General features: G+C 42.8%; 3 protein-coding genes across 6 annotated transcripts; 2 read left to right on the plus strand and 1 right to left on the minus strand.

Moving 5' to 3' along the window:
- Positions 1-1,810: 1,810 nt before the first annotated feature.
- Positions 1,811-4,705, minus strand: socs9 (suppressor of cytokine signaling 9). The gene is made up of 2 exons (XM_076281526.1): positions 4,447-4,705; positions 1,811-4,018 (listed from the first exon to the last, which is right to left on the minus strand). The coding sequence occupies exon 2, from the start codon at positions 3,729-3,731 to the stop codon at positions 1,869-1,871; it is 1,863 nt and encodes a 620-aa protein (XP_076137641.1). The 5' UTR covers positions 3,732-4,018; positions 4,447-4,705; the 3' UTR covers positions 1,811-1,868.
- A 2,248-nt stretch (positions 4,706-6,953) lies between these two features.
- sae1 (SUMO1 activating enzyme subunit 1) lies at positions 6,954-14,472 on the plus strand. Its single transcript, XM_076281527.1, has 9 exons — positions 6,954-7,197; positions 8,363-8,474; positions 8,747-8,920; positions 9,185-9,330; positions 9,597-9,696; positions 9,809-9,914; positions 12,400-12,544; positions 12,766-12,835; positions 14,002-14,472. The coding sequence occupies exons 1-9, from the start codon at positions 7,097-7,099 to the stop codon at positions 14,092-14,094; spliced, it is 1,047 nt and encodes a 348-aa protein (XP_076137642.1). The 5' UTR covers positions 6,954-7,096; the 3' UTR covers positions 14,095-14,472.
- A 1,975-nt stretch (positions 14,473-16,447) lies between these two features.
- Positions 16,448-27,552, plus strand: pak4 (p21 protein (Cdc42/Rac)-activated kinase 4). Of its 4 annotated transcripts, none has more exons than XM_076282256.1 (10): positions 16,448-16,685; positions 18,671-18,897; positions 19,675-19,895; positions 20,642-21,071; positions 21,391-21,855; positions 23,996-24,129; positions 24,360-24,486; positions 24,765-24,890; positions 25,609-25,743; positions 25,931-27,552. In XM_076282256.1, the coding sequence occupies exons 2-10, from the start codon at positions 18,697-18,699 to the stop codon at positions 26,084-26,086; spliced, it is 1,995 nt and encodes a 664-aa protein (XP_076138371.1). In that variant the 5' UTR covers positions 16,448-16,685; positions 18,671-18,696; the 3' UTR covers positions 26,087-27,552. The 4 variants fall into 4 exon arrangements, with proteins under 4 accessions (XP_076138371.1, XP_076138374.1, XP_076138372.1 ...); XM_076282259.1 differs by having other exon boundaries at positions 20,642-21,059; XM_076282257.1 differs by having other exon boundaries at positions 18,676-18,897.
- Positions 27,553-27,878: the final 326 nt, after the last annotated feature.

Raw genomic sequence — 27,878 nt, forward strand, 5'->3', positions numbered from 1 at the left:
ACTGAGAAATACTGGAAATAACGGAAGCACCCAAGGGCCATATTTTTTTTTTCTGTTTCAAAACACAAGACACACCACTAACTGATCCCATTTGATTTGTAGGAATGCAAGGAAACAGCAGAAGAAAACACTGTTATCGCATTCATTTTTTTTGCATCAGCCATTTCCAGGTTTCTTAAGCTGTTCTGCCTCTCAATGTTTGGCCTATGTAGAAGAAGATATCAGCAAAGCAGAAGATTAACAATCACGGTAGTTCACTTTTGTTGTGGGGAGGAATGTGCTTTAAAAACGTATCAGTTGTCCTGACTAACATAACATATGCTCATTGATATCGGTGGTAGGAGTGGATGGTTTAAGATTTTTTCTCAGCCCAACCAGGGCTCCAATCATTATGCCATGCACAGGCTGTGCATTACTTACATGTCTGTGCACATTAAGCCTTGGCCTGACTTCACAGAGCTCACGGCCTGTGATCAAACAGTGCACCAGATTCAGAGAGGGGATACTTGGACCGTATCATTCTTTGATATTCCCCATGACAGCCCCTCCGCATTCCTCAAGTGACCCCCCTCCCTCCCTCCCTCCCTCCCTTCCCCACTATGGAGACAAGTCCCCATAAATACAGCTGTCACACAAAGAAATGTAACACTTGTGAAATGACTCTCCATTCTTACATCATTTCTGTTTTTAAAGGAAGGTGGTAAGCTAGCCTCCGTCCCTGTAACACCACTGAAGAAGTCATAACTCCAATTTACGGCACTCTTGGTACCATTATAGACTGGTATAAGAGCTGTGTCGTTATTCAACTCTACACTGGGCTAATTGAGTATGACGGGGAGAGAGGGCCTGGTGTGAGGGTGTGTGGAGCTGTGTGGGAGGTGGGGGGGGGGGGGGGGGGCACTTTTAAGTGTCATACATTCACAGGATGAGGCTCAGTCCCATCATTGATTGGCCCCATTTCATTAAGTGGTTTCCCATGGACACCCACAGCAGAATGCCTGTCTGAGAAAGTGAACATGGGCATTCAGAATGTGGACTGGAGGACATCAATAGAAGAAAAAAAAAAGAAAAAAAAACTTAATGTAATGTCTACAAATGTCTCCCCTGCTCACCAGGGCATGACTGCGGAGTGTCTAAAATGTCCCCACTGATTTTTGCTCTCTGAATATATTCTCATGCCACGCAAGGCGACAATCATCTCTGGTCCATGAAGTGGAGTGGAGACCTCGTGGTGGGAGGTACGATCTGCAGCAACTTGTTTACACAAATGAAATGTCTTCAGTTTAAAATGTGGCACATTGAAACACCACAGGCTAGGGCATAAGGAGAATATTCATTCTACTATTTAGTGTTATTCTCTACTGCAGGCCAGAGAGGACGCCTCTCTTATCTGCCGTACGATCATAAAAGCTTCAGTCTCCACAAATGGATCCAAAAGCTTCCAGGGTCCGCTCCGCAATGCGAGATACATTCGGCCTTTACGTAAAAGAAGGATATGAGGAAACCTGCACTACTACCACCAAGTCCAAAAGCACAGGTACTTGTACATTCATGGTTATTACCACAGCACAGACACTAACAGGGAGGAGCAGTCTGTGGTTAAAATAAAAACATGGAAGCATCGTCCCCAAAACACTGCAGAATACATTAGTTTGGCAACTTAAGGCTTACAATGGATAGATGGCCACTGTGATTTTGTTTTCCCAAGGATGTGCTTAAGGAGGGAAATAAGGTATCAGGGTGAGGATTGGTAGTTTGAGGAGTGTGAGAAGGTGTCTTGGGTGGGGGGGGGGGGGGGGGGGGGGGGGGTCAGGGGTTAACGTGAGGGGTGGGGGGTCGTGGTTGTGAGTCGCACCCCCCTCCACCCTCTACTCCCACCACGTGTCCAGCCTGCGCACACGCACCCGCTGCTTGTAGTGGTACTCCTTGAGGTGCTCCTTGAGCGCGTTGGGAATGGGCAGCGCGCCGATGCCGTCGTAGGTGGTGTGGTTGCTGACCACGGCGCGGCAGATGTGCTGCAGGCTGAAGGGCTGCGTGCGGTGCACGGGAGTGGAGAGCAGGGGCTCGAAGAACATGCACGAGTTCGGGTCCTTGTAGTGCTCGAGCAGGCCGGTGACGGTGGGCGCGTGGAAGACGCTGGGGTCGTGCACGTCGAAGCTGAAGTTGTGGTTCCACTGCTCGATGCGCGCGTGCAGCGAGCGGCCGTAGCGGCGGAAGCTGACCGAGAACAGGTAGTCCTCCTGGGCCGAGTCGCGGAGGAGAAAGGTGCCCTCGGGCTTGCCCTCCAGCAGCGCCTCCGCCTGGTAGCGGTCCATCACGCCCCAGTAGCACGGCAGGTTGGTGATCTGCAGCAGGTCGGGCACCAGGCAGTGGATGTAGTCGATCTGCGTGTGGACGCGGAAGCGCTCCTTGGGCTTAGCCGGGTTAGCGTTGGCGGAGGTCAGCAGGGAGCCGCAGGCCCTCAGGGAGGAGGGGGAGGACTCGGATACCGAGCCGAGGTCGGTGGACGAGGCTCCCAGGACAGCAGCAGCAGCAGCAGCGGAGGAGCAGGAGGAGGCAGGCACAGCCACGGAAGAGGAAGAGGAGGCGGCCACTTCGTCCAGCGTGTCCAAGCAGCTTTGGAGGAGCAGCTGGTGCTGCTGATGCTGCCTCTGTAGCAGGAGCTGTTGCTGCTGTTGCTGCTGCTGCTGCTGTTGTTGTTGCTGTTGTTGTTGTTGCTGCTGTTGTTGTTGTTGCTGTTGCTGCAGGGTGGCCCGCTCGTCACCAGCCAGCTCATTCATGCCGTGGGCCAGCTTGGGCCCCAGCTTGTACAGCGGGTTGATCTCGGCCGTCACCTCGAAAGTGTGGATCTGCGCGTTTGGCGGTGGCTCCACGCCTTGCTCGATGCTGATCCGCCGGCGCTCACGGAGGAGATCGTCTTCGTCCTCTACCGTGCCACTGGCGGCCGAACCGGAGGCCGTGGCGGCGGCACACGAGCCCACAGCCAGCTCCACCGAGCCGCCCAGAGACGAGGACTCCAGGAGCGGTGGCTGGGAGATGGGTGCCGTGTGCTGCTTGATGAGGTACCACTTCTGCGCCAGCTCCGAGCCGGCCGGGAAAGGGCAGCTGTCCAGCATCAGCTCGCTCAGGTGGATCTTGCGGCGTGAAGAGGCAGACAGTGACGAAGAGGAGGAGGCGGATGACGAAGAGGATGAGGAGGAAGATGAGCCAACAGGTGAAGATGAGAAGATGTGAGCGGAGGACACCGTGCTGTGGCTCTTGATCGGGAAGCACTGGCCCACCGCGTCTTGGATCTTCTGCCGGAGGGTGCGGCTGCCGCTGTTACTGCTGTTGCTGCTGCCGCTGCCACTGCCCCCGCCCGCTCCTGCCTTTCCCTCGGCCTCCTGGGTGGGCAGCTCGGAGAGGGACGCCCCGTACGCGCCGGCGTGCGCCAGCCTCGCCGTGCTCCTTTCGCCCCCTAAGCCCGGCCACCTCCTCCGCTCCCGTGCCGGCGACGAGGAGCCACCCTCTCTCATCAGGCCACCAAGCTGGTCACCGTACTCGAATCCGTCACTGACCGGTCTCTCCATGACCATGCCTTGCGAGGGCAAGCCCTTTTTCTTGCGTCGTCCGCCCTTTCGTTCCCCGCCCGCTTCCCTCCTCTCTTCGGAGCGACTCTGCCGGACCTTGGGTCGGGCACCACGCTCCCTGTCCTTGCCTCGCTCTCCCATGTCTTTGGGCAGAGACATCATGAGGCAGGAGTGAGATGCCGGGGAACCAAATGGCTGACTGTCTCAAGACGCACCTCGAGTAGAGGAATGAGGATGATAATGGTGTTGATGGTGTCCTGCTTGTGAGGAGTTCTCAGTTATTCAACAGCTCTTCAGATCACCACTGGCTGTTTGTTGCTTGGTCCATTATTGTCACTGTTGCTTACATATGAGCAATAACTTTTAAGAAACATTAACTCCATGAGTATTCGAGTCCTTCCTATGCAACTATAGTGGTCCAGAATATCAGATAGTCATGGCATAGAAATCTAGAGAAAAGGGGAGGGGGGTGAATCATCAAGCTCTGAAAATGTCATGACTACATCACAGCCTGTGTGTTTATTAGTGTAGCCTACATGCTAAGTTACACAGCTGTGGACATGTTATCTAAAGTAGCATCTTCACTGCGTAGACTTACTGTAGTCAAGACTACTGAAATAAAACTAACATATTTCCGTTCATCACATCATCACATAGATTTAATTCTGCTAAACCAGCAGGAAAATTGACTTGCTAGAACCGTCAGAGGCCCATCATAATAACAGGATATTGTCAGCTGTCTGACCCTTCTTGAAATCTACAAACTTACTGCCCTTTAAAACTCAGATGTCAGATTCGAATAACTTTGTCGAATAACATTGACACACTAGTTTTGAAATAAAATTATAGGCGTTCGATTCGACATTATGTTACCCACCTTGTCACATGATGGGATGATGCGCAAAACAATGTCTTTACCAGCTGAGCAACAGAAGCCGGTTAGCTAACATAAAGCTTGCTAACAGATCAGGGAAAACATTTTAATCCTTCCGTGTGCCGCGATGTGATCCCGCAAACATCTGTAAGAGCGACTTAAGTAAACGACGAGCGAGTGGAAATATAACGTTATGAGAGGAATCCCATAAATGTTGGTTCATAAAGGACCGGGAGGCTTTGTAACGTTATTCAGACTTTCATGTCAGCTAGCTCTGCAGCTACGTATTTTCCTCCTCTCGTGACAGGAAGAAAAACATTGGCAGGAGAGCACAAGAGCTCTGGTGCAACAGTCTTCCCCCTATTGGTCGGAGAGCCGCATTACCATTAAAGGTTTTTTGAGAATCTACCATACCAGAGCCCGTCTCTGACCATAATGAGACTGTAGGCCGCGAAACTAGCGTTCTTTCCCTTATCTTGTCTTGTAAGGGTGATCTTTGGCATGGTCACATATAAACTCATAGCAGAATAATGAAAATGTAGACCTAATACAGTTTTACCCAATTGCCACACAATGTCTTCGTGCGTGGTAATTCACATCATTCAGCAAAATGCATCTACCCGCCCAGGCCTGTCTAGCAGATTCAGTAGCCTAGGCGTGATTTTTTTTCACCACATATCTGTGAGTGACTGTTTCAAATGGTGCTATGATTCATTTATCTTAGACATTTTGTTCTGAAGTAAATCCATATATCACAAGATAGGCCTTTGCCAGGAATCCTGTTTCACGATGCAATCAGTCTGCTTACAGTAAAAAGAGTAAAATGCAAAAGCGTTTATGCCTCCAAAGCAAATATTTGTGCCAATGAAACGGTCAGTGCAATCAAGCCATTGTTTATGTCAAGATAGTCAAACTATTTGGTCTTGTTGTCAATGTGACAGTTTACTCTGTAAGTATTTTCCAATGTGCAATGCGCAAGGCAGCACAAAAACAGTTTCTTCCCCTCTGCAATAGGTCTCAACAAAGCGTAGCTCCCCTTTCTGCATAGTGTTTTGTCCCTGCGTCTGCACTTTGTCATATTTGTGTGTATATCAGATATATCATATATATATGGCCTATATTATATTATATTGTATTTAAATACTTCTTGTTATGAGTCTTGCACCATTTAACCAAGTCAAATTCCTTGTCCAGAACTGCACAGTCTCTTGGAATTCCGTTCATGGGGAGCCATACAAAAAGTGCATTTATGTGTACATTTAGTGACTATACACCAATCGGCCTGTTGATGGTGGAGTTGAGCGAAGGGTTGCACATACACATAAACACACACACATAACCACACACACACACAGAGACACACACACACACACATAAACACACCCACACATGCACACAAACACACAAAGGCATGCACACGCACACAAGTGCGCGCGCACACACACACACACACACACACACTCATACAAAGACACACACACTCACACACACACAAACCATCAGCCCCCCCCCCCCCCCCCCCACACACACACACACACCCACACACAAACACAATTGACAAGAGTGATTTATTGTTGCGGTCATATTTTGCACTGTGGTACATCTATTTTTCTGTTACCCTTCAATACTGTGCTTGTGTGACAGTGAAGAAGGTAACATGACTGAAATAACCCAGAGGTACTAGTATTTTTTTCTTACTATCCTTGAGAAAACATTACATGCTGGTATAGCTGGCATTGTGGTTAACAGGGCTTGGAGGGGCTAAACACTGAGCAACTATACAGTGAGTGAACATTAATCATTATGGGGGTAAACTGTGAGGTTCTGAGCTTGGAGGGACTTTCAGATGAGACCACGGCTTTAGTGGAATGGTGGTAATAGATCATGCACTCTATCAGTGACCCTATAGGCCCTAAGGGGATAATGGTTGGCCTATATATTACACTTAGAATCGTTGTAATAACTCAACTCCATTGTATGATTGTATGTATCTAATATTCTTACAAGTGCAGCAATATTTATCAGAATGCCCCCAAGTGTCCAGCTCTGTAGACTACACAGAGGTGGAGAAGGTTTTATTTACGCACCTTTCATGGGAAAAGAAAACAGAAACACATGACTCAAGTTGGTTAGGATGAATAAGAGCCGTGCAATATTTTCCCACTCCGATAGATGGCGACAAAAAAGACTTGAGAATTCTTCTTCTACTCCGTCCTCTTCTTCTGGAGATCAGCAGCGATGTTGTATCCTGCCATCTATAGGCTAGGAGGTTGTAGGATAAGGCATATGGTTCTGGTGCAGCAGAGCTCACATACTATTTATCTTTGCCAATATATGCTTAACACAAGCAACAATACAGACAAATTGTATTAGTTCTCTCTGATCATTTGTCTACACTGACGCGGTGAATTTAGATTGACTGCGAGTGGCCGACATCAGGTTCAACAAGTCTCCAGTCCAGTGAGGGGCGATGATGGGGCCACACTGCTAATTTTCGGTGTGAAAAAAGAACAATAGAACAAGAATTAGAGGAAGCTGCGATCATCATTGTGCGCCTTTTCGAATCGCACAAAGCGGGACTTTCATCCAAAAGAAAAACGTGTTCTTTCTGCAACTTGTAGGTTTTTTTTACATTGATATTCCTTCATTTAAAATGATCGATATGATTGAGAAAGAAGACACCATTATCAGCGAAGAGGAGGCTGCTCAGTATGACCGTCAGATCCGTTTGTGGGGACTGGATGCACAAAAGAGGTCTGAGCTGAATCTCTGATCAACCATTGACAGTAAAAGATAGTGAACAACAACATGCTTCTCTATATTGTTGGCCTGTTACGCCAAAGTCACAACGCATCACTCAAAGTAATCGAGATAGACAGTTCATCAGTTTTAGGCGGGCTTGAAGGCGTACATTAGTTAGACTATAGTTTGCCAGACTGAGCCTATCTTTTATTATAGCGTATCTCAGTAACTTTCTAATTAGGGGTTTGCACGGCGTGTCATCAGATCTGGACATCGCCTTATTGGAGATACTCCTCATTAGAAAGCATTAGGCACTGAAGTAAACATCGTCAAGGAAAATGGTTAATTATTGCCGTGTTTTAGGTTGTACCAATAGGTCAGACTGAGAAAAATATCTGGTGTAGGTATCGACTTCCAAAAGTTATTAAAAAACCAGGGAGAAGGGACAATAATGCCAGAAGTTATCAGAGGAAGGGGGGCGCTTGTGGTTGAACTTGGTACTTCGTCTCCCTCACCCAACTCATATGGATCTACGCTGCCAATAATCCGTAATTTCTCGAAATATCGCGCCTTTTCTTGTGGTCCAAATCCTGCCCTATATGCCTTTGCATCTTAGACGCATTTTGATGAGCTTTACTGTTGTTTAGACACGGCTACAATCACGAAAGATATCCAAAGTGCATAATACTCCATTGTACTCCATTCACTGAGTATCGCCAATATGGCCGCGCGTGCTGGGTTACCATAGTTACCGGCCAGAACGTGACGTCGGTGCAAACCCTACTTAGTTTTATGGCGATTGCTTTCTGACGGCAAGCCAGAAGTAGAATATCTATCTTCTACGTTTATTGCAGACATGTTTGTATCTTGCATGCTTTTTTATTGCAGTTTAAAACGCTATTGGCCCTGGAACATGTAAACAAATGTATACAACACCTCACACAAACAAACAAGATGCATGTAAACTACTACATGCTCTCATCATAGCAGTGTCCCACCGATTGTGGTTTAGTATTGTTGCACTTCATTTGTAGGCCTACCATCCATCCCAGATTCCTCAGTGCTGAGATCAGAGAGTAGAGTTCACAAGAGGAATTCATTTTGTACAGTGTAGCATTTTGCTCAGTCCATTCTGAAGATAGCTTGTTTTGACACATGGCACCATTTTTTTCCCTAGACTGCGAGGATCCCACGTGCTCCTGGTTGGACTTGGGGGTTTGGGTGCTGAAGTGGCAAAGAATCTAATTCTGGCTGGGGTTAAAGGTTTAACCTTACTGGACCATGAACAGGTACATTATGAGTCAAATAAATCAAGTAACCCTTTAATCAGATTGTGGTGATAAAAAGGAAAGCTGTGCTTTCTGGATTATTGACCCAGTATACATTATTCAATACTGAGTGACATATTATACTGCAAATAATATCAATTCTGATTCCATTCGAAATGTCAAACATAACGTATTTCATAAAGTTATTGTGTTCTTTATTGTTATGTTTTGACTGTTTTGACTATTTGGTTTGAATTATCTGACAGAATTGACCCGTACTCTCCTCTGCACAGGTGAACGAGGAGTGTTGCCAGGCCCAGTTCCTGATACCAGTGTCCGCACGTGGCCAGAACCGAGCTCAAGCGTCTCTGGAGCGAGCCCAGGCGCTCAACCCCATGGTGGAAGTCAAAGCAGACACACAAAATGTGGAGTCCAAACCCGACGAGTTCTTCCTGCAGTTTGATGCAGTGAGTGAATTACATCATTGACATGTCATCACTTATTTTTTGAATTTCCCCTTGGGGATCAATAAAGTATCTATCTATCTATCTATCTTATTTAGTTTTTCATGTTACAAAGACACAGTTTGGCAGGTTTGAATGAAAAGGTGTACAAGCCAACAGTATGAGTTGGTTAAGTAAATTCTGGAGGTGGGGTCTTGTGTTCTTGAGCATGTCAGAACCAAAGATTACATGCACATTGATGTAAGCCTAATTATGTTGAACACACAGGTTTGTTTAACACGATGCTCATGGAAGCTCATGATGCGGGTGGACCAACTCTGTTCCCAGAAGAACATAAAGATTTTCTGTGGAGATGTCTTCGGTTATCATGGCTATATGTTTTCAAATTTGGGCAAAGAACATCATTATGTTGAGTAAGTATATGTCAACTGTCATAATTACATCCACTGGTTCTGTTCATTGTTATTTATGCTTTTATGTATTTAATTACATGTATTTATGTTATGTTGGTGAAATACATATGGCTACTTGTATATTCCTTAAGTGACACTCCTAGTTATTTCTCTTTTTGTGGTTGAGTGCCTTACTTCTGATATGTATTATTTTATAAACCTTGAGTTCAAGGTTTTATATACTTCTGTGGCATCTTATGTTTTCACCTTTCTGTGTTGACTCATAGAGAAAAGCCCAAAGTGCGGAAAATCACAGAAGAAGCCTCAGATGGACCTGAAGCAAAGAAAGCGAAGGTTGACCCCAACGAGACCACCATGGTTAAAAAGGTTGGCATCTCTTTAGGCTGAACTAACAGAATAGAACTCCCTTAATGTATTTCTGAACTCCGATGTTTAACGCATTTTCACGTCCCTCGTTTTCTGTCCCACTCTCAACAAGACGGCTAGTTTCTGCTCCTTGAAAGAGGCTTTTGAAGTTGATTGGACAAGTGATAAAGCTAAAAAGAGCATCAAGCGCACGCCAAAGGACTACTTCCTCCTGCAAGGTAAGTCTAAGCAGTCCAATCCAAGCCACAGTAAGACAACAAAACTGGTATTGGCTAAAATGCATATTATCCAGTCACAATCCCTCTCTAAAATACATTTCTTTTGGGCTGATGAGATGAAACTTGAGCTTTTTGCCATTACATCAGCTCTATGTTCACAGACAAAAAATGGAGGTGTTGGTTATGTTTTTTAGTGCATCTGGCCCAGGATGCCTTGAATCTTTGCAGGGCACAATGAAATATCAAGGCTAGAAGGCATCTGGGAGCAAAACATATAGCTCCATGTCAGACATCTCAGTCTTGGTCGCAGGTCACGGGTCCTCCAACAGGATATCTCTTGGCCGCCTCTTTCCTGTCTCATTTGCCTGATCATGTGAGATCGAAACGTTGCCTTTTTAGATAAATAAAGTATATTTTTGGAGCTCACATACAGTGTGCAGACATCTCTCTCTATTCCTGTAACAGGATAACCAAAACACACAGCTAAAAGTACCCAAGAATGGTTAAGGAAAGGTGGACTTTAGTGTCCCTCTATGAGTTCAGACCTGTATCCTATGAAACATCTCTGGAAAGAGTTCAAATTTGTCAGTCTGTGCAAACTTAAGTCAGTTGGAGCAGTTTGCGTGGGCAAAGTGGCTAGAAATACAGCAGATTGTAGAAGTCTCATTCCAAGCTAAGCGTTTGTTGGCAGTGCCAGTGATTGCCTCTAAAGGTTGTGCAACACTATTAGGTAAAGGATACCATCATTTTTGTCCATGGTATTATTCTGTTTAATGAAAAGTCAAAAGCGAAATCTGATTTGCATTTTATATGGAAAAAACAATGATTGCCAGTTACTTTAGTCAGTTTCAACTTATTTGAAAGAAATTTGAGTTATTTTCTTTTGTGTGTGGGTGTGGGTAGGTGTTTGCGTGTGTGTATGGAAGGGTGTTGGCAAATTTGGCCACGAATAAGATCAGCAACTGTGGATTCTGCAGTTATGCTCAGTTGATCGCGATCAATCCCCAGAATTGACAATGAAAAGGCAGCTGGCCTTGGCATGTACTAGCTTGCCCGCATGCACTAGCCTGGCCTAATAGTGAGGCCTTGTTTGCCACCCCAAGGCTGTCAGCCACTCCCTGCTGCTCTGTCACAATGGCAGTCTTTAGAGGAAGTACAACTATGTGGGTTTTTGGCCTTGGGTTATCTGGTTTGTTTACCTTCCCTTTAGCATTGGAACTGAGAAGAAGAGTCACTCACCTGTAATTATCTGCATTTCCTGCTTGGAGGAATTTCTGTTGCATTTTATGAGCATGAAGTGTACAAATACATTGATGCCATTAATACTGAAAAGGACATGATATGTAGGCCTCCCAGGCACTGTAGATTATTTACCTAAAACCTGGTATGCCTCAGATTTAATTATTGGAGATGCTCAAGAATTAAATTGTCTTATTTGAAAGGTTTTATAAAGTTGCATGTTAAAGTGAGATGCTAAATAAGCTGCATGTAAAAGTGAAATGCTTGTGTATGAATGTCTTTCCTATCTTTATAGCTATTCATAATTATTAACTACCACTGAAATCTGTACCAAGACAATGTAAAATAATTATTTATTTTCAGATATAGTGCTCTGTGATCTTACGAAAATAGTTGTGAGATGGCATATCTCAATATCCCATGGTTTCAGATGGGGATGCACAATATTGGATTTCTTCCGATATTCGATATGCAATATTTTCTTACTATGATAGCAACTACCTTGGTAGTGTCACTGCCAAATGTGAGTCCGTAAATTTGAGTTACACATGCACAAACATGTAAGCTTCATACAGTATTGCCTGATATCACGTTTTTAATTTTAAAAAATTAAAAAGTAAGAGCATATTTGTTAGCTCTTAAATGTGACCAAAATATGACCGAATATCAACACCATATTTCTGTATCGTCTATGTGTGACTCAAATATGGTCTAACATTTGGCAGTGAAGCTACCACGAGAGATGCATCGTAGCTAGCAGCTATGGGAAACTGACCCCTGACACATCTTTTTGAAGTGTCCCTCCTACACTATAATTAGACTATTGGTATTATTGTGATGGCCTAGTTGTTGCAGATACTTAACACACTTCCTTTCATGGTACTCTAAATGTATAATTAAAGAAATTTAGACATTCACTCATGAAAAATAAGAAAATCATTTCAGCTTAATGTAGGTGTAAAGACATACATTTTTAAATACAAGAGTTGGTCTCATCCTGTTCGAACATATATGATTCCTCTGAAAGCCTAATAACTAAGTTGTGCATATTGTAATCTACTGCTCTATCTGTATCTGCCAGGAATATCTGCAGAAATAGGTGCTGATCATACAGTTCTTAAGTGTTATCTGATTATATCATGCATCCATAGTTTCAGACAGTAAATAAGAAATTGCTCTAGAAAAAGTTCTCTGCTCTTTGTCTCTGAAAATATGTCCTCATCCTCTCTCTCTACGCTGTTCACAGTGCTGTTGAAGTTTCGTTCGGATAAGGGCCGCGACCCCCAGCCTGATAAGTTCACAGAGGACTCTGAGCGGCTATTGCAGCTGTGTGAGGACGTGCTACAGTCCAAGGGTCTCCAGGGTGACCTCCTACCACAGGACTTCACCAGGTGAACATCATACTACTCTCAGATTTCGATGGGTCTCTTTTAGTTATAATGAAAGATAAATCTGAGAGAACAGGGGATGATTTCTAGAACTGTGGGTGTTGAATTTTATTGGCTTGGTTGATGAGTAACAAGCAGGAATAATACCCGACCAATGCAGGTGTTGCAATGCATTTTGGATGGCGTGTTCTTCTTTCAGCTCATGTTCATGTTTTTTGGCACAGCTACTGCTTCTCCGAGATGGCGCCGGTATGTGCTGTGGTTGGTGGAGTGCTCAGCCAAGAAGTTGTTAAGGTGATTTATTGTTTGATGTTTGGTTTTTCTTGGGTGCCTTTTATTGGCAGACCACCATTATCAACAAATACGCACTTCTCTAAGATGGTGAGGGTGGCCCACTGTGACATACTCCGTAGAGAGCTACTTATGGAAGATATGTGAAATTCTTAACTAATATGAGTGGATGGATGAAACTGAACTTTCTGTTGCCCCCCACTCGAGCAATATGAGAGCCTCCACAACAGTGATATGTTTATCTATTGACATAAAACTAGGCTCTTTGTGGCCTTAGTCTTTTTTATTTCAGTTGAATTGTCTTTTTGAGTTAAAGACATGATTTTGACATCTGATAAAAGTGCTGAAGCAAAAAAAGAAGACATATATAGTTATATTGCAGTGCGCTGTTTATTTAGCATGGTAAGTTATATCATTAGTTACCTCATTATGTTAAATCCCAAGGCATTTTATGACAATCTAAATATGACTATAATATGATTACAATATAGCCTGACGAGCCAGACCCACATTAAAATGTAGGGTCTGGGCACTCACCGTTCGCAGTACTCAGTCCGAGGGGCGGGATAATAGGTTGTCTTTCAAATTCCCTCTGCACGCAATAGGACAGCGCTATGAGTCCCATGCGTTTTCCCACCAGCGGAGCTAGTTGGCTAGTTCAAACTTTTGCCAACTTAAAAAAAGCTTAACTCGTGTCACACTGTTCGCCAACAGCAACATCCATCCTTTTTGTTTTAAGTAGCAGGGAATTCAAGCCAAACAGTTGCAACTCTGCCATCAATCATTATGTTAAGCCCGCCTTACGACTCTATACACGATTTGATTAGCCTGATAGAAGTTTAATTTTTCGAGCTCACAAGCCAACAGAGAGTTGCTAGACTAGCCCTAGCAGCCGCTAGGGTGCATCTAGATTTCTAGGCTAATTACAATATAGTATGACAATTTAACCTAGATTGCAGAGTCTGGCAGAATATACATATTTTTTTATTTTTAGTGATATAAAGTAATCACATTTCATGTCTGCCGCTGTAATTTTTCCCACATGACTTTTATTCAGTTGTTTATTCATGTTTACAGGTAGTTGACCAATAATACTGATGTAAAGACAAATAGACAGAGTCTTTCAATGTTAATCAACGCTTACAAGTATGTGTTGTGTATATCTACAGGCCCTGTCCCAAAGAGACGCTCCACATCGGAACTTCTTTTTCTTTGATGGTGTCAATGGAAGTGGTGTGGTGGACTATTTTGGTAGGGAGTGACGTAACCCATGAGACTGTTTGGAAGGTGGCATGCTTTCCCAAGGGGCCCTCGCGAAACCTATTGTACTCTCAGCAGGCCAGAATCAGTGATATTGTCTTTTGACATCTTTTCTGTGTAACACTTTCCCTCGTAAGTCTTCACTTTGATAAAGAGAAATCCTACTGTACATTTAGTTAAACAACACCAATACAAAACAATGTAATGTACTTGTCCATGTTTGATGATGCTCTCATGTATACAAAGTAAGCCATACTGTATGACTTTTCCATTTCTACAAGTTTTTTATGTATTTTCCATTTTCCTCTGCTCAGTTAAACATTTTGAACATGTGCTTTTTGCCATTCTAGAAATACAGGATTTGGTTACAAAAATGTAAACCTACGTCTCCTTTTTTTAACCATACGGAATGTCCATACTGTAAAATGTAATGTTAGCAAGAAGTGATGCATATACTGTATATGCACATTAATGTCTAATGATGTAGAAATTACCTGACCTGTCTGTTCCCTAATGTTGACCTCATGTTGAGCTATTTGAGCTATGGGTTGAGCCAACACCATGTAAAGTATTAGTGTGGTTTGGGTTGAGTTGGGTCACGTCTTAAAGTTGAGTCGGGAGCAACAAAAGGCAGGAAAATGGGTGTAATCCTAAAGAAAAAAAACGGACAAAGCGCCTTACCTTAGTGTAAGTTCAACTGGGTGCTGAATCCTCCTGAGCATCAATGTAAACTTTACAAATAAAGGATAGCACTCACAGTTCTTTTTTAATTTTTTTAATCGCCCCATGGATGTTTTGGGCAAGACCCTCTTCTTCAGCGTGATTATGACGTCCATGGGGCAATTAAAAATCTTCAAAAAAGAACTGTGCTATTCTTTATTCATACAGTTTACATTGTATTCCTAAAGAAGAAACAAGGAGGAACATTTCACAACTCATTAGGTTAACTGGCACCATGTTTGTGTATAAAAAGAGCATCCCAGAGAGGCAGAGTCTCTCAGAAGTAGAGATGGTATTCATCTCAGGTATTCATCACTCTAGGAAAACCTGTGTGGGCAAATAGTGTGACAATATATTAATAATGCTCCGGAAATAGGAAATTGTGACGTATTTGGGGATTTCATCATCTATAGTTTATAGTATCATCAAAATGTTTATAGAATCCAGAGAAATCTTTGAATAAACAAGGGAAAGGGCTGCAAAACAATATTGGGTGACTGGGATCTGCAGGGCTTCAAATGCTGATCAAGACATCTACCATGCAAAAAGAAACTTAATACAGAAATGTCAATATGTTTTAGACATAAGTCAGAAATGTCTTATCTGGGCCAAAGCTCATTTGAGATTGACTGAGGTAAAGTGGAAAATTGTCCTGTCGTTAGACTCATCAAGATGTGTAATTATTTTTGGAAATTATGGACTGCATCCTCCAGGCTAAAGAGGAGAGGGAGCACCCAATTGTGATGGTACAGGAGTGCCTTAGTGCCCTATGGCAGTGGTTCTTAAACTGGGGGTCGCCAAAATTATTGGAGGGGTTGCAAAATTATTTGCATTTCAATTCCACTTGTTATAGAGAAGGGGGTTGCAAGACTTGGCCCATGTTTCTTGGGGGTCGCCAGACAAAAAGTATAAGAACCACTGGCCTATGGCATGGGCAGCTTGCACATTAGGAAAGGCACAATTTATGCTGAATAATATATATTATACAGGTAATGATAATCATATACTACCATCCAGACATCAAGGGAAGACCTTGAATATAAGGTAAACAATGCCAATATGCATTCTGCACACATTTCACCAGTATGGCTCCACAGGAGAAGAGGTGTTATAATGGGCTGCCTGCAGTCCAGCATTGTCACATTGAGTCCATCAGAATGAAAAACACGATTAAGAAGACCCCAGACTGTTGAGCAGCTTAAATCCTAAATCAGGGTATTTCACTCACAAAACTCCCGCAACTGGTCTCAGTTCCCAAACATTTACAGACTTATCAAAAGATGTGAAGCAACATAGTGGTAAATATGCAACTGGCTTTTCTGAGGTGTTGCAGGCCTACATTCGAAATGAACATATATTTTCCAAAAGACAATTTTTTTTTTTTCTGTTTCAACAATATGTTGTCTTTGCACTATACTCAATTAAATCATCAACATTATTATTACCATTGTTATTTTTTGTTTTACCCTGTAAACCACAAGTCATTTGTTATAAATATTCTATTGTTTTGTCAAATATTTCCATAGTCATCAGAGACTAAACATGATTTTTAATTGATTGTGATTTGTCTAGTAGTTGAACCCTCGACTTCACAAGTTCACAGAGCGTGCACGCGCTCATGGGGGTCACGAGAGTGGACAGGGGTGTTTTTTGGAGTTCAAAAAGTTTCCCGGATGTCTGAAACTGCTCCCACAACTCCGACAGTCTCCTTTAATATGGCGGTGAAAAGTGAAAAAACATACGGATGAGAGGTGGCTAGCTAATGTAAATGAAGTTACGGTAACCAGGCTTTTATCATTCTCTCTGTAAGGAAGAAACTTACAAGAGTTCGGGAAAACAGACATATCGGCGAATGACCAAATAAAATTTAAAGGTAGGACCAGTAAAGTGATGGCTAAAGTGATGGCACGAGTAGGACAACAACTCATTCAGTATCTTAACGTTACGTTATTTGTGTGGACTGAGGTGGATTGAAACTTAGCTAGCATAGCAACGACCAACTTAACTGGCACAGCTAGCTAACATAGCTGGCTAAGTCATCTATCTTGTTGACGTTCGGCAAATTAACCAACTGTTAATGTCTACTCAGCAGACACAAATGTATGGTGTTTTAGCGAACTCCATGCTATCAGTCTATTTTAACAACTTGTGCTGAGTTTTCAGCTAGATGTCGCATTAAAGTAGTCTGAAAGAAGTTAAGCACTTAGCTAAGTAGCTAGCCAGCTAAGTTTTAAATTGTTGTAACGTAACATAACGTTAACATGTAGCAGAGGGCACGGCCAGTGTCAATCCCTCAAGAACTAGTTGTTGTTGTTGTTGGGATGTTAATGTACTAATCTCTTAGCTATTTCACAAGTTGTCATGCCGTGGTAAATTAGAGCTCTGTGCCTAGGAATAAGTTAATCTGGTTTGCTAATATCAGCTAGCTAGCTCTACCTACCTACCTCAGTCAAAAGTTGAGGTCCAGTTAGCATAGTTAGGTGCTAACAAGGTCTTTGTGGTTGGACGTGGTTAGCAGGCTTGCTAACATTAACGTAAGGGAAATGAAAAGCAACTAACGTTATACATGTTATATTAATATTATCGGTGTAATATTTAACGTAATCCGTCGGTTGACACATATTTACAGTAATGTATTTGGTGTTGTTTTCCAGCAACGTTTGATATCCAACATAACTTCGTTTCTGAGTTGATGTTTAACCTGACAGGCAACTAGCTAGCAAAAATTAGTTTCATTCAAGTAACGTAAGTTAACGTTAACTTATCATAACTGCGTCACGTTAACTAATCATAACTGCGTCAGACTTGTCAAAACAGCTTGCTAGTTAACTATGCATAACTAATTAATTGTCAGCGACTACCCATCTTGTTTATCCTGTGACTTCAGATGTTTATAACGCAAGGCTGTGTCAAAGAAATCTGCTGTTTATGCTTTTGTCCAAAACGACTTACAATGACATCAATAAACAGTACAGCAATAACCAGTCATATACCATAAATAATAATAATAATAAAATACTAGAAATAGACTAAATAAATGTAACAGAATAATAACAATAACCATTAACACACGTTGCATAAATATTTAACACTTTCAGTATGGCGATTCTTGCTTCAGAGTCCATGTCCATCCAACATTTCAAGAACGTTGTGTTGGTTCAAGTTAACTGGTTGATAGTTTGGTAGTCATGGATCTGCTCGAGGTTTCTTCCTATATGTATCTCCAATTCTAGGGAGTTTTTCCTCGCCCCTGTTACCCATGAGCCTTCTTTTCTTTTCTCTGATTGTCTAACACTCTGTAAAGTGCCATGAGACATGTAATGTTTTGGCACTCTATAAGTGCAATTAAATTGAATTGAAATTGTCTCCCAGGGCCAAATAGGACTTTGGGACTTGCAGGGTGAGAGTTCACTGTCTGGATATATCTTGTTGAGATTGAGATAATTTTCTTGGAAGCACAACAGACATAGACATGGCTATATATACACTGTGTTTTTGACCAGGGAAAACACACACACACACTGAGACATAATTACACAAAAATGGTATATACAAAAATGCCCAAAATGTCACTCTTAATTGCTGTGATTTATCAAGTATTGGTCCAATTGTCTAAAGCACCTTCATCTATCTCTTCCCTGTGCGCTCTTTTGTTCTTTGTCTGTCTTTGCACTTCTCTTTTTCTCCTGCTTCATCTTTTCAAATGCATCCAATGAGACTTTATGATTGAAACAGTATAATTTCAGTTCAGTATAATTTAGATTATACTGGCAATAATTTAATTAAAACAGCATTAAACATGGTGCAGTGTTACATCATTTATGTTATTTAATGGAACACATGATTTCTTCCATCCAGTGCAGGTGTGATGCCCTGATGCCACCATGTTTACCAAGAAAAAGAAACAGCGAATCCAAATCTCTGCCCCTTCCAACTTTGAGCACCGCGTGCACACTGACTTCGATGAGCACGAGCAGAAGTTTGTGGGGCTCCCACGTCAGTGGCAGAGTCTGATCGAGGACACGGCTAAGCGGCCCAAACCCTTCATCGATGCCACGGTCATCACTACAGTCGAGCCGCGCAAGGTTAGGGGGAATTTTGTGACTCTGATGTCCTCCGTCTCTTCCGCTGTCTGTCTTCCCTTTTGTTGTTCATTGATGTAAGGTCATGTTTATGTCATGTTTCCTTTTGTAGAGAACATTTTGCTTTTGGTTTGTATTCTGTAGTCTTTTAGGTTGTTATTACTGTATTGAAGCCTTGTTTAATGTTTACTCAGCGTTGCATGCAGACTCTGCTGGGTCCTTCCCGTTCTCTTGAAGCACCTGATTAATTGTGTGTATTTGTGGTGGAATGGATACAGAGACAGGAAGTTGGATATCATGATTTGATATGGTAACCAGTAGGATGATTAGGCTATTTGTTTAAACAACAAGCAGGATACACCAGGCACGTAACCGAAGCATTCGATTCATGGAGCATATGCTGCAACAATTAGCTTCCACTGTAATTACCAGACGTGAATAGTGGCATGTACATTCGTAAAAGTTAGGCCATTGGTTAGACCAATTGTGCATCTGGTGTAGCTCTGCTGTTAGGCCCAATTAAACGAACACCCATGACATATAGCATATAAGCCTATATGGCAACAGCTGTAATGGTACCAGCATTATTTATTTAATAACATGTCTTGAAGCAGCTAGTGTTGTCTAAGAAACTAGGAATAGTTGGCATGCTTTTTCTAGTCAACTGAAACACTATCAGCAGTCAAGAAGCAGAACAGAACGGGTTGATTTTTCTCTGCTCGGAGACTACTGATTCCTAGAGGAAGGGGAAATCTCACCCAATTTCTGCCCGTCATCCAGACCATTGTGCGTGGCACAAACATGGGAGTGGACGGCTCCCTCACCTGGCTGCTGGACGAGTTTGAGACCATGTCAGTCATACGGTCCAACTCCTTGAGGTACAGCAACCCCGCCATGCAGTCTGGCCAGGACTTAGGCCCAATCCATGGCCATCAGGAGAATGGAGAGCAGCCACCTCGATACTACGCACATGGCGATGGCCACACGGAGGGTTCTGAAAGGTAAGAATACCCACTGGAAAACCATGGAGTGGATGAATGTGTTGGCGAGTGTGATGAAGGAACTGTCCTGAACTGGAGTCATTCCACTCCTGAAATATGGATGCAATAAAAGCAGAGTGGATATTCTTTGTATCGGATAAGTTGACCCATTACCCATTACTTAAAAGATGGCTGCTATCTGGGGGTCACACTTGACAGACTACCCATGATGTTTTTTTTTTCCTTTCGCTGCAACTCATTCAGTGGAACACTAGCTAATTTCCATACTTTAGGCCTTACTCACACTGCTGGGTAGAGACCACATTGCCGCAGCTATTACGGCTTGTCTGAAATGTTCCAATGCCTAAAATACTTCTGCTCTTGTTTTGTAACGGAGCAGAAAACTGTTTGGCAGTCTACTTGAGAGCAGTATTTTATGAAGTAGGTCAAGTGTGTAGGTAAACATAGTATTTCGCCTGATGGTCATTTATCTAAAGAATGCTACCCAGTGATAAGCTAGGTTGGTGAACATTTCAAAGTCAATTAGAGGGTAGTCATTTGCAGTAAAAAGTAATACCCAAATGCCCAAAGACTAATACCCAAAAGTTAATTGCCACACTGAGCTAAGAAGCATTTTCATACCAGCGCTGCAGAAGCCTCTGTAGAATCCTAACTGGAATAATTTGGCGCATTCAACAACCAAATATTGCTGCTCTTTGTTCCCTTTGATTTTATTTATGTATTTATTTATTTACTTTTGTGTTAAGGACGAGACCTCCACAAAAGCAACCAGCTCCAAACAGTCGTCATTCGCGCAGCCCACACGAGGAAAGCCGCTCCCACCCACAACCTCGGGGTCAGGAGCCAAGCAAGGAGCGACCCCCGGGCCAGCATCCACAGCACAGAGACAAAGCACGGACCAAGGAGAGGCAAAGCGAACGTGACCCAGAGGACCAGGTGGTTATGAGGGAGGGCGGCAGCGACAGGCGGCCCAAATCCAGCTACACGGATCGGGACCCGGGCCCCCAGTCCTCCAAGGACAAGCGGCCACACTCGGGGCCAAACATTCGTACCCCCAACCTGCCTGTCAGCGATGGGGTGATAAAGTCTGCACAGCCAACAGGCCGGCCCTTCAATACGTACCCCTGCACGGACAACAATGCTTGGAAAGTCCCCAGTAACCAGGTACACTCGCAGGTAATTGTAATACTAGAGCAAAAATGGAGTCCTTATTAATTAACCAGTGCCATAGTTTGTCAACATCAAACTTCAGTGTCACTATCAAAACAAGACAATATCTAACGCTAGTTTAAGGCATAACAATGACATGAACACCACATTTCAGTGCAATTGTAATCAACAATATTTCTGTCATTAAGTAATCATTTTTGGTAGCCAAATATGAGCTACATTAGCCATATAGCTTTAGTGGTTGCAACATGCTTTTTGATTTACAGAGACCTGTACATAGAGCAGCCTGATTTTACAATTCTCTTTTGCATACTGTCCGCTGCAGGATCTAAAACCGGGTAGAACAAAGGAGGCCGCCCCTCACAACGGCCCCTCCAATCCCAGCAGCAGACCTGTGAACAGCGGGGGGAAGCCGGCTGTGCAGGGCCGGCCGCGAGGAGAGCCCCAGCAGCACCACCACCACGCCTCACATCCAGCCCTGGGCCCTGACCATCCCAGCGGTCAGCCCATGCCCCCCGCGCCGCAGCAGCCTGCCCCCGCCGCCCCCCCTGCACAGGGCCGCTCCCCGCAACGGGAGCCCCAGCGGGTGACGCACGAGCAGTTCCGCGCGGCACTGCAGATGGTGGTGGACCCCGGAGACCCGCGCACCTACCTGGACCACTACATTAAGATTGGGGAAGGCTCCACCGGCATCGTCTGCATCGCTACTGTCAAAAGCACTGGGAAACTGGTCGCCGTCAAAAAGATGGACCTGCGCAAACAGCAACGGCGTGAGCTGCTCTTCAACGAGGTACGTGTTTTGTCAAACTACATTACTACTACATTATAAACTTGTTATGGTGGTGTACTGCCATGAGATAGCCAATAGGCTAACATTATGATCATTCCTCAAAAGGAGAAATGCAGTCTTGTTAAGTTATAGTAATGTAAAGAGGTGAGCAGTGGGTGGGAATATTTTTATTCAGCACCGCACAATGAGATGTTTACTGCAGCGTCTCCCCTGCATTGATTTATCTATGGCGGCCCACCGCAATATCAACGTTGACCACCACAGAATGATTTTCTATGTTGTACTATTTCAATTTGATAAAACCCTTTAATTGTACAGCTATGTACACCTTTACACAGTCTCTCTCTCTCTCTCTCTCCCCTCTCTCTCTCTCTCCCCCTCTCTCGCTCGCAATGGACCCACCCCTCCTCTGCATGCACATAAATCAAAACATGACAATTGTGACATAAATGTTGTTGTCTAGAAATGGACTTGCTAAATCACAATTAAATCCAGTTAGCATCATCACCACATTGCACAAACTTGTTCAAAACTGTTGCATTCAGTGTTTGAGGTCGCTACAACGTTAACAGCTACTTGTCAATATCGACTACTCATGCAGGGCGAGTGTGACTATAGGATACTATTAATTTATGATTCTGACCATGAATGTTTACACAATCCTGATGTTTTCCAAGACTCAGAAGGGCTTGTGCCAAGGAGAAAAAGTATTTGTTTAAAACCTAAACACTAGGGGTGTGACTATACATTCAGCACACAAGGCGAGACGATATACGATATTGGGTTCACGAGAACGAGACAAGACGATATTTGAAGACTATTTTAAAGAAATCTTCAATAATTAAATATTACTGGAAATACCTTTTATAGACTGAAAGTCACAGAATGTTAAACAATCCAGGTGTACTCTATTTTGAAATGTTTAAACTAGTGATATTTATTTCAAACCGAGTATGAAATTACATTTGTTTACTTGCCAATACTGATATTTCTACCACTCTAGACCCTTTAAAAGTGGTGTGGCTCCTTTAAGATTGACATCACTCCCTCCACAGAATTTTGTTTACTTTTCTCTCAACTCCTGGTGAAGACCTAAAGTAACGCTAGCCACCAAGTGTGTGCCACTTGCACAGGTTAAGTAAGCTATAGTTTCAATAGAGAACCATTTGTGCGATGGTATTCGGCTGAGTAGATTCAACACAGATCCATACATCTTGCTAACTTTATGTTTTTGAAGTCATCTGTGCAAGACTGAAATAAACGCAGTGGCAGCGCATGGAAGCATGGGCGTTCTTAAAGTAGCGGTTATGCTACAGTGTTTTAGGGGAAAATGTGTAATTGAGTGTATTTGATGTGTATTATTGTTTCCAGCAGATACCCAAAATGCTACTACACAAGAAATGTAAAAGTGGCTGGGGCATCTTCTATGCTAACTTTGTCTCCTCTTTGTCTTTGACTCGTCGGTCATGCTGGCTACAGCTGAATACTACTCAACGAGACAGATTTTTACCTTGACAAGAAATATTGTGACATTGGAGTATGGCGAGATCTCGTCACACCCCTACTAAACACACGCTATTCAGTTAGGCTACTTTGTTTCCAATATCTCCAGGCTTCAACTAGTGCTGCTGAGAGCTGAAGCAGCAAGAGATGGAAAGAGGTAGAGCTGTTGGAGAGGAGGAGGACCGCAACTGACTTGCTGTGGGAGAGCAGTTAGTGCAGAGGGAACAGCCGATATGGACAGCAAACATAGAGATATGTGGAATTAGGACAGATGACAAAAGAACCGTTTTCAGAAAACGGGTCTCATTTGAATCAGGGCATCAGCAAGCATAAAGGCATAAGCACACATCACTACAGTGTGTAGTAGGTCTACTGTAATAGTAACAGTAATATATGCATAATGTGCTGTCGGATAAATAATTAGAAATGCAGTATTTTTCTTTTTCTGTTTTACTACTTAATGTAATATTTTATTTCTGTTGTGAGTGTGATATTAAACAATATTTAAAGTATCACCTTGTGGGAAACACTGCACTGAATGTGACAAAATGTGTTCTGGCTTAGAATGACTGGCGGTACCTTTAAGAAACTGTAAAAATGTCAAGTAACAGGCATTCACACTCTCTTTCTCTCACAGGTGGTGATCATGCGGGATTATCACCATGAGAATGTGGTGGAGATGTACAACAGTTATTTGGTCGGGGATGAACTCTGGGTGGTCATGGAATTCCTCGAAGGTGGAGCGTTAACAGACATTGTCACCCATACAAGGTGAGTCTTGGTAAACATGGCACACATTATAGGCGTGCAGTGTGTTTGTTATAGATAATCGATATTACCTTAGTAATAATAATGTACCACCGTCATGCAAAAAAAAAAAACTGTCTGCAACTCAGCAGCTGCTGGGGTGTGCAAGATCACAACTTGTCAAGAAAAAAGAAAAAAAGTGTTCACCAGATAAGCCTAATGACTTTTGACTCAATTTCTTCTTCCTGTCACAGGATGAACGAGGAGCAGATAGCCACAGTGTGCCTGTCTGTGCTAAAAGCACTTGCTGTTCTTCACAGCCAGGGCGTCATTCACAGAGATATCAAGAGTGACTCCATCCTACTCACTCAAGACGGAAGGGTATGGTCCCACCAACACTTTCTTTCCTGTACAAAGTTAACCTGATGCAGCCCTGCCTGTGTTGTAGATATGTGGTCGTGGACTTGGCCTTTGCCTCATTTAACCTACTGTCTCAGTTTACTACATCTGCAATATGAAGGTTTACCGTTTCTTGTGTAGCTCACTTGCTTGCATACATGGCCCTATGTCTAGCTCCCTGCTTGCAGAGTGGGCTTGCTCAGCTGCATTGTGTTATCTGTCAAGTCACTCACTTGTTTTTTTTTTTTCCCCTCTTGCAGATAAAGTTGTCAGACTTTGGCTTCTGTGCCCAGGTGTCAAAAGAGGTTCAGCATCGCAAGTCTCTAGTCGGTACTCCATACTGGATGGCACCGGAACTAATCTCCAGACTTCCCTATGGACCTGAGGTTCACCTACCTTTTGCCTTTTTAAAAACAGTATCGCCTTTAGAATTGAATAGAATACCTTTTATTGTCACTATACACATGCACAATGAGATTAAGAGCAACTCCTTATTCCAGTACCAACATGTACGTAAGCAAAAAAAAAAAAATATGAAATGAGATCAATGCATGCATTCATGAAATAAAATAAGTAGTGCGGGGGGGGGTAAGGTGCACAGTTCTGAGACGCTATATACATATACTGTGAATTCAGTGCATGTGTGAGTTTAGAGTGGTTATGGCATTTGTTAGTCCTTTATAGTCCCATTATGAAGTTAATCACACATTAATACCCTTTATTATGGAGAAGTGTAGTATGTTGTTACTACCATATCCAACATTAGTTGAAGTCACAATGACAGACTTAAGGTGCAAGCCATGAGTGTTCGTGAGTGAGTGTGAATGTAATTTTGCCATGGTAATGGGTAGATTCCAGAGCCCTGATGATGATGATGATGATGATGGTTAGTAGTATTAATATTAGTATTATTACCACGGCCAACACCATTTTAAGTTACCATGACGGACATGATTTCATCATGGTTAATGGCAGATTCCATGGCTCTACTTGACAAGATCGCCTTGTTAAAACAACTAGTGCACTTCATTTTGGTTTTGATATTGTATATAATCAGAGTATGGTGTGATGGTATATTAATGTAATGGCCGACTCTTTGTGCAGGTGGACATCTGGTCTCTGGGAGTGATGGTAATTGAGATGGTGGATGGAGAGCCCCCATATTTTAACGAGCCCCCTCTCAAAGCCATGAAGATGATCCGTGACAACCTTCCACCCAAGCTGAAGAACCTCCATAAGGCAAGCTACCTCTCAGCCAGCACCTGTTTACATATGTCTATTTTTATTTTATTTTATTTCTTCTAATTTTAAAACAACATATTTAAGTCACAATCATAATGACTAACTTTCCCCCCTCAACTAACTTTTAACTGTGTCTAGTTTGTGTTTGTAATCTCTCCATGTCCTGTGCTCTCCCCACCACTAGGTGTCACCACTGCTGAAGGGCTTCTTGGATCGCATGCTGGTGAGGGACCCCGGTCAGAGAGCTACAGCCAACGAGCTCCTCAAGCACCCCTTCCTGAGCAAAGCAGGTCCGCCTTCCTGCATCGTTCCGCTCATGCGGCAGAACCGCATGAGATGAGGAGCAAAGGCCCGTCAGCGCCAGCGCCGGGTGGGACTGCACTCCTCTCCCACAAAAACACCCCCGGCCGGCTCATCGGTCCAAAGCAGTGTCATTAAATACTACCGACTCGTCTTTGAAGGCAACAGAACAGAAGAGTAACTGAATGAATGAGTCGACCTTGACTGGACACTAATGCGAACAGAAGCGACTGTTACAGGTTTTCAAATTGAGCACAGTTTTTAGTTTTTTTGTTTGTTTTTTTAATGTTTCCCTGCTTAAACCGCTTGGGGTTAACATACTAGATCAGCTGGGGATTGCTTAGGGGCCAACTCTGTAGTGTTCTCCAGCAAACTTTTAAATACTGCAATGCGGAAAATCATCTCTAGTGAAAAATGCTATGAAGCTTTGGACTGGAACTGACATGAAGATATGCAAGGTTGTTGATCTCATTTCTAGCCATTCCTACTGAAGAATTATGATTATTCTTTTTTTCCCTAGATTCCTTGCGTACACTAAACAAAAAAGAAAGTAACTACTCCTGTTTATAACACCTGTTATGAACACTAAGAAAGGTTAAACACTGGAGATGTTTATGATTCAGATTGTTTCTTTTCTATTATACATTTTAACTTGTACAGATGTCTATTAATGAGTGTGAATGAGATTATTGAGGCACTGCTGAGGAATAGAAGCTGCATTCCTACCTGTATGTTTGAAACAGCAACTTTTTTTTTTTTCTTAGTTCTGATGAGCCCTATTTTCTTTCTTTTACCCTATTTCTTCAGTCAATGACAGCTTTTAGAAGCATGTTACGTTGGTAGGAGATGGCTATATTATTGATTGATATCTATTTTGAGACCACATAGGTAATTATGCCGAAAATGGTTGTATGGGCAAATAGTTGCTAAATCGGAATGGGAGAGTAAGTTACCGGACTACATGAAGTATAGCAGGTGAGCAGGCTAGTTTTAGTTTTCTAAGGGCTTTTATACATTGAGTTGTGCTAATTTAGCCAGTAAGGGTCGGCTGCTGGTACAAGTAAACAGCCCTTGGTTAAATGCTCCAGCACGTGTGATTTTTAACATGCACATGTACGAACACTAACATACCCATTTTTTTAATACTGTCTGATGCCTGGTCTGCTTACACTATGAAAAAAAAAAAAAGAAATATGTGATTTTGGCAATCAGTTAAAGCTGAAGACAAAATTCTTTAGTTCTGCACTATTTATGTGGCTAATTCTGACATGGAGCATCTAGTCAGGTCTCATCATTCTGATATACGGTTATGTATAAACAGAGCAAAAGTATATAGCATATCTGAAAACTGTAGTGCCTGGAATCACTTTTTTGTTGATTAAGCTCCACTCCAGTCTCAGTATATAGGAAAAATTGTATTGAAAGTTAGAAGTTGTTCAGCTGACAATATAATGCCACTTTGATTTGTAAATGATATTGAAATGTCAATACATTTTACTACAAATATGCTTTTGTCTTATTTTATAAAGCTGTTTCCAAATGATAAGCAATAAGCAGCATTTCAGGAATTTGCGTCATGATATTGACATGTAGATTTGTTCGGGCATTTAAGATTTCATTTCTTATCTTTTGTTGCATTTCTTAGCTAATATCAATCAACAATAACCGAATGTATGTCTTAACTTATCAACTAGACCGACAAGAACACATTTTTGCCATACCATTTCTTTATGATCAGAATTGCAATGCCAATATTATATACCCCTTTATATGCCTCCTATAATGTGATTAGTTAAGTTATTAGTACAAATTAAGAAAAAAGCAGTGTACAC

This window comes from Alosa pseudoharengus, unplaced genomic scaffold, assembly GCF_046254945.1.
Source record: "Alosa pseudoharengus isolate Yale_2024_CS ecotype anadromous, Long Island Sound unplaced genomic scaffold, YU_APseudo_1.1 YU_APseudo_1.1_scf_13, whole genome shotgun sequence".
NCBI lineage: Eukaryota > Metazoa > Chordata > Actinopteri > Clupeiformes > Clupeidae > Alosa > Alosa pseudoharengus.

Excerpts from the sequence above, each read along its gene's own strand:
- pak4 (XM_076282256.1), top strand. The coding sequence starts at position 18,697 with ATGTTTACCAAGAAAAAGAAACAGCGAATCCAAATCTCTGCCCCTTCC. Across the intron at positions 24,891-25,608 it reads GACTTCCCTATGGACCTGAG|GTGGACATCTGGTCTCTGGG; the intron begins GTTCACCTACCT and ends CTCTTTGTGCAG. Across the intron at positions 25,744-25,930 it reads AGCTGAAGAACCTCCATAAG|GTGTCACCACTGCTGAAGGG; the intron begins GCAAGCTACCTC and ends CCCCACCACTAG.
- socs9 (XM_076281526.1), bottom strand. The coding sequence starts at position 3,731 with ATGATGTCTCTGCCCAAAGACATGGGAGAGCGAGGCAAGGACAGGGAG.
- sae1 (XM_076281527.1), top strand. The coding sequence starts at position 7,097 with ATGATCGATATGATTGAGAAAGAAGACACCATTATCAGCGAAGAGGAG. Across the intron at positions 9,331-9,596 it reads AAAGAACATCATTATGTTGA|AGAAAAGCCCAAAGTGCGGA; the intron begins GTAAGTATATGT and ends GTTGACTCATAG. Across the intron at positions 9,697-9,808 it reads AGACCACCATGGTTAAAAAG|ACGGCTAGTTTCTGCTCCTT; the intron begins GTTGGCATCTCT and ends ACTCTCAACAAG.